Here is a 5,993-nt window from a genome sequence, read left to right on the forward strand (position 1 = left end):
TATTTTCTCCAGAGCTTTTAGCATGAATGAATGTTGAATTTTATCAAAGGCCTTTTCTGCATCTGTGGCGATAATCATGTGATTCTTGACCTTGGCTCTGTTGATATATTGGATTACATTTATTGACTTACGTATGTTAAACCATCCCTGTGTCTCTGGGATGACCTATGTTTAACTTTTGAGGAACCGCCGGACTATTTTCCAGAATGGTGCTCCATGACAGTCATATTTATTTTATATTATTACTTTATTTTTGAGGCTTGAACTCAGGGCCTTGTACTCTCTCTCTCTCTCTCTCTCTCTCTCGTCATTCTACCACTTGAGCCACACCTCTACATCTGGCTTTTTGCTGTTTAATTGGAGTTAAGAGTCACAGAGTTTTCTGCCTAGACTAGCTTTGAACTTTGATCCTCAGATCCCAAGCTCCTGATTATAGCCAGGATTATAGACATAAGCCATCAGCACCCAGTTGTAATTGCTACCTTTTTTTTTTAATCTTAGCTGTTTAGTGGAATCTCATTGGGCTTTTATTTGCATGTTATTTGCGTGACTAATGATGCTGAGCAGCTTCTTATGTACTTTTTGTCCATTTGTAAGTCTTCTTTGGAATAGTGTGCCAAACACTGTCATAAGAGCCAGACCGTATCACCCTCGAAGACAGTGAGATTTAGAAGAACCTCTGCAACATGTTGCTCTTTTTCCTTTTCTGTTCTTTCTTTGTAGTACTGAGTTTGAATTTTAGCCCTTATTGTTTTAATTTAGCCCTTGCACTTGCTAGGCAGGCAATCTACCGCTGTTTGCTTTTAAGTATTTTTCAAAGGAGGTCTCACATTTATGCCTGGATCAACTTGGACTGACATCCAGCTCTAGCTTTTTATTGGTTCATGAAAAGTCTTGTATGATTATTGTCCAGATTGTCCTTGAACTAATCTCTGCCTCTCAAGTAGCCAGGACTACTGAAGTGAACCTTTCTGCCTGGCCTTGGAACTTGTTGCCCTGTAATACTTAACTAGGACTTGGAGTCAGAACATCTTTTAACATTTTCCTTTGGTGCTTTTTCCTTAGACTCAAAATGAGGATAATAATTTCTGTTCTGCTAGTTTTCAAAGAGTTTAGATGGGGTCAGCTGGTAATTCAGTAAACAGCTCCAACCTGACTTTGTCATAAACAAGACATGTCCTTGAGTCATTTAGCATCCTAGGGGAAGCTTGGCAAGCAAACCGAACTAAAAATTCAGTATGAGGCATGTATCAGTCAGTGCTATGTACATATCCATGATGGTCGTTTTCTCTTGCATCTCAAAGGAAACAGCAGAAAAGACCAAGAGGATGAGCACCAAAGAGACCTAAGAAGAGATGTATAGGTGTAGCGTCTGGAGCCCAGCGCCATCTTTTGCACAGCGCCAAGTCCAGTACTCACCAGTGTCTGCCACATTCGCTACATCACCAGTATTTGCTTCCATAGCAATGAATTTTTATCTTGTTTTATTTGTTTTGCAATAAAGGAAATGGGAGTGGCTGGTTAGGAAGGGAAGGGCCTTGTTTCTAAGAGTGCTTTAAGGGAAACTAAGCAGGGCCCTGGGGCTGGAGGTAAGTAAGGAAACTGCATGGATGGGGAGAGGAGCAGACCCAAATCTGAAGGCTAGCAGCTGTGATCAGGCTGCAGGAAGAGCATGCCATGTCCTAAAGGACTGGGCAGCTGTCCTACAGAAGGGTGGAAAGCTCAGTGGCCAGGAACACATGTTGCTTTGGAACCTGCCATCAATGCTGTTCCCATGACAGACCTCCAGCATCTCTGCTTCTCCCATCCTCCCAACTCCAGCCTCTAGATACACAGCCCTCCTGCTGGTTACCATATCTCTCAGACTTGGATGGAGTTTGGGGGGGACCTGTGCCCCAATGATGCAAATATGTACTCCCTCTGAGCCATTAAGAGACCTAACCAAATTGTTTAAATACTCTTTACCAAAGGTGCTATTTCTCTGTAAAACACTTTTTTTTTTTTTGGTTTGGCAAGCTGACTTCATTCTTCAAGTATCAATCTATTGTTGTTGTTTTGTAATATTTTATTTTCTTGTCTAGCTATTAAGCGTTTGTAATTATTTTTCAGTAGTCCTTATCATTTCAGAGGTGGAAGGCATTCGGTGTCATCAGTGGTGTAAGCACCCACATAATCCAGCCGCCTCCCCCTCCCATCGCATACTAGATTAGATGTAGCCCAGAGTTGGCACATCTACCTGGCTTCCAGCAGGTCAGTTGTGTGCCAAGAGGGACAGGGAGGGGGTGTTTCAGACAGAAGCCAGGGGAAGAAGAAACATCATGTAAGGCTTTCAAGATTCAGAAGTTTGGTTATTTGTTGTTTTGTTTTTGTTTTCATTTATTCTGAGAATATCAGGCCAGTCAGCATGCCAAAGTATGGAGGCTTAGGATATCCTGGCCTGCTAACATGCTTATGGATCTACCACTAACTAACCCAGTGACTTTAACCCTGTCTCCTCCTGTTTCTGGGACTCAGTTTCCTCAGTAAGCTAGTAAGAATGCATTCATCTTCCTATGTGATAAATGATAACTATTGTAACTCAGTCATTGGTCCATAGGGAGATAGGTTCTTGTGATTTTTTTTTCTGCATCTTCTCAGGATAAATGAAACCTTATTGGTATAACAAGAAGAATCAGCCAGTCAAAGGCAAGGTGACCAAGTTTGACCTCAGTGTGAATGACCCTTGCAAGTTGTGTGGGAATGTGAGGCCTTCCTGGGAAGAATAGGAACAAACTCCCTCACCTCCCTACAACTTGTCTTCAAACTGCACCTGTCAGCACCAGCACTGGCTGGGGTCAGAAAGAGCGTTCCCTGTAGAGATGAAAACAAAAGGACGTTTCAGATAATAGGAATGAGAAGTGGAAATTGAATCCAAACCATCGTAGGGAGAAACTGATTGGGGGGTCAGCCCTGTGTCCTTTGCCCTCTTAATTTTGAAGCCCGCTCATTACCATGTCTCATATGCATTTGGCATGACAAAAATCAAAAATTTTGAAGATCTGAGAATAAAACACTTACCAAAAAAATCAGATTAAAGACCCTCAGAGGGAAATTATTTAGATTATACTTCACAAGCAACTGTGAGACAATGTGTGCCGAAATGGAATTCCTTCTAAATAGTTTTCCTTGTTCCCATTTGAAAAGAGAACCTTCCACTTCGAATTTGGAGCTTTTATGAACATCCCATTTAGACACTGAACACCACTTTGCAGTCTGAATGCTGCTCCCTGCCCATGTGCCTTGGAGAACTCACAGAAGCATGCCTTAATCAAAAGAAATTTTGCCAGTTCTTGGACCTGATGGGAGAAGGCAGGAATACTAGTCCGTTGAAAGCAAAAAGCCATGGTATCTCTTATATTTTTTAGAACAGCCATTACCCCACCTTTCCACCTTAAATTGTGAAGAGCAAACCTCCATTTCCTCTTACGTTCTGCTGCTTCTGTGTAAATAGAGCAGCTGTCATCTGCACCGTAGGGACACATGATCTGAGGACCATTCTTGGAAAGCTGCTAAATAGCCTAGTTTGAAGAATCTTGCATAGAGCTTTGCATGAAGCCAAGAGACAGGATTAAATCAGTTTGATTTCCTTCAGCCCTCTAAGAACATGTAAGGCTTAGACTGCAAGCTTCCTGGGCTGTATGTGTGTGGTTTTATAAACACTGCAGTATCTGTGAAGATCCAGTGTCCATGGAAACCTTTCCACAAGCCATGACTAGATTCTGTCACTGTGTTTGGAAAGCAGGGCTCCTCCACCTGCTAATCGGCCCTTGTGAACCAGTCTGAATGTCTTTCCTTTACACCTATGATTTAAATAAGCAAATTTCAGGAAACAATTTGAACAGGTTTCTATTGCCTGTGTGTTTGTGAACATGTATTTGTATTTAGTATGCTTCCACATTGCATTTAACTTGTTTTTGTAATTCCTGATTTTTTTGTTACTATTGATAAATAAAGAAAATAAAATAATAGTTTCATTGTTTTCTTCCCCCTCTCCATGAAAACTAAATAAAATTGTGAACAATACATTTAACCATTTACAAAATAAAGTTGAGTTTGAGTTTCAGAAGCCATAAAATGGGCTAAAGTGTTTTTCCTAAAGAAATCTTGGAGCCAGGTGCTGGTGGCTCATGCCTATAATCCTAACTACTGAGATCTGAGGATCACAGTTTAAAGCAATCCCAAGTACAAACATGTGAGACTTATCTACAATTAACTACAAAAAAAAAAAAAAAGCTGAAAGTGGGGTTGTGGCTCAAGTAATAGAACACTAAAGTTACACAAAAAACATCTAGGACAGTGTGCAGGCCCTGAGTTTCAAGCCCAGGAACAGCATTAAAAAAAAAAAAAAATTCGGAAATAAGAGGGAAAGTTTACTTGGATAGGTAGACCAAGTTTCTTTTAAAGGATCATAGATAGTGGGTCTGGATAGGGGGAGATGAAAAATCTGCGAGTGTCTTGGTCCAGGCAGGCCACAAAAAAAAAAAATAGCGTAGACTGGGTTATTTATAAACAACTTACTGTTCACAGTTTGGAGGCCAGGAAGTCTAAAATTATGGCACAAGAAGATTTAGTGTCTTACAAGGGCCTGTTCTCTGCTTCAAAGAGGCATCTTCTTGCTATATCCTCAAATGGCAAAAGAGATGGTGGACAAGCTCCATTGGACCTCTTTAATGAGGGCACTAATCTCATTCATGATGGTCGGGCTCTTATATCCTAATCATCATCCAAAGGCCTCATCTCTTAAGACTATTGGTTGCACTGGGTATTAGATTTCAAACTACAAGTTGTGAGAAAAGGTGAAGCCAAAATGACTACTAAAGACAGAATTATGAAACTGGACTGGCACCCAATGATGCTGGCTACGGGTAAACCTATCTGAGAAACCAAATAAACTTGGAAAAGTGGGGGAACAGGAACTCTTTGCCAGAAATATATTGGGTAAGCCAGGCTCCAGTCTTTTACTTGTTACCCTAACTATGTAGTAGGCTGATCAGTACAGGCAGAAAAGTCCAAGAGAGTCCATCTCCACAGAAGGAAATACAGTAGAATAACCAGTGGAAAATGGCTACAGGCATGTCACAGCTGGTAGAGCGCACCAGTCTAGAAAGTGTAAAGTCTTTGAGTTCAAATCCTAGTAAATAAATAACAAAAATGAATTGGATAACTTTACTGACTTTTTCTTGATATGTATATCTGTGGAATAAACATTTCCAAGCAGACTGAATATTGGGCAGTGTTCTGCCTTCATACAACTACTTAAAGATAGTAAAACTACAACTGTTTAAAAGATCATGTTCTGCTCTATCTTGAACATATAAATAGTACTTGCTTTCTAACGTTCTGTTTTCACAAAGATGACACTTCACTTCAACTAATTCTATCTTCCAATGTAGATGATAAATAAAGCTTGAACTTTTTTTTTTTTTTGGTGCTAGTTCTGGAGCTTGAACTCAGGATACTTTCTCTGAACTTTGCTCAAGGGTAGTGCTCTACCTCTAGAACCACAACTCCACTTCCAGCTTTGGGTGGTCAGAGATAAGAGTCTCACATAAGAGTCTCCCTGGCTGGACTGGCTTCAAAACAAGATCCGCAGCTCTCAGCCTCCTAAATAGCTAGAATTACAGGCCTGAGCCACTTGCACCTGGTAACTTGAACTTTTTAATTTCAGTCTTACATAGAAGTCTTGATTTATCTTGGTTGGATTTGGGCAATTATTACATTTTAGAAGGCAATCTCCTTATTGTCACTGATTACTCATCTCATCACAGTGTGACTCTTTTAATATTTCAACCTCAGAAGAGAATTTTAGAGCCAGTTTGATGGAAACCTTGTCCATAACCACTTTTAAATCCTACTGGCTTCTGTCAGCCTTCCACCAATCTTTGGAAACATCTTTCCTATTGTCACAGTGTGTATGTGTTTAGGAAATTAAAATCTTAAAGAGGCTGAAGTTT

General features: G+C 40.4%; 1 protein-coding gene across 1 annotated transcript in view; it reads left to right on the forward strand.

Moving 5' to 3' along the window:
* Fstl1 (follistatin-like 1) overlaps nucleotides 1-4,001 on the forward strand; it is a 56,569-nt gene extending 52,568 nt beyond the window's left edge. Inside the window, exon 11 of the mRNA XM_013019446.1 lies at nucleotides 1,305-4,001. Within this exon, the coding sequence (XP_012874900.1) occupies nucleotides 1,305-1,349 (45 nt within the window). The 3' untranslated portion in view covers nucleotides 1,350-4,001. The remainder of the gene's footprint in view (nucleotides 1-1,304) is intronic.
* Nucleotides 4,002-5,993: the final 1,992 nt, after the last annotated feature.

The sequence above is a fragment of the Dipodomys ordii genome, unplaced genomic scaffold (genome assembly GCF_000151885.1).
Source record: "Dipodomys ordii isolate 6190 unplaced genomic scaffold, Dord_2.0 Scaffold45, whole genome shotgun sequence".
Classification (NCBI taxonomy): domain Eukaryota; kingdom Metazoa; phylum Chordata; class Mammalia; order Rodentia; family Heteromyidae; genus Dipodomys; species Dipodomys ordii.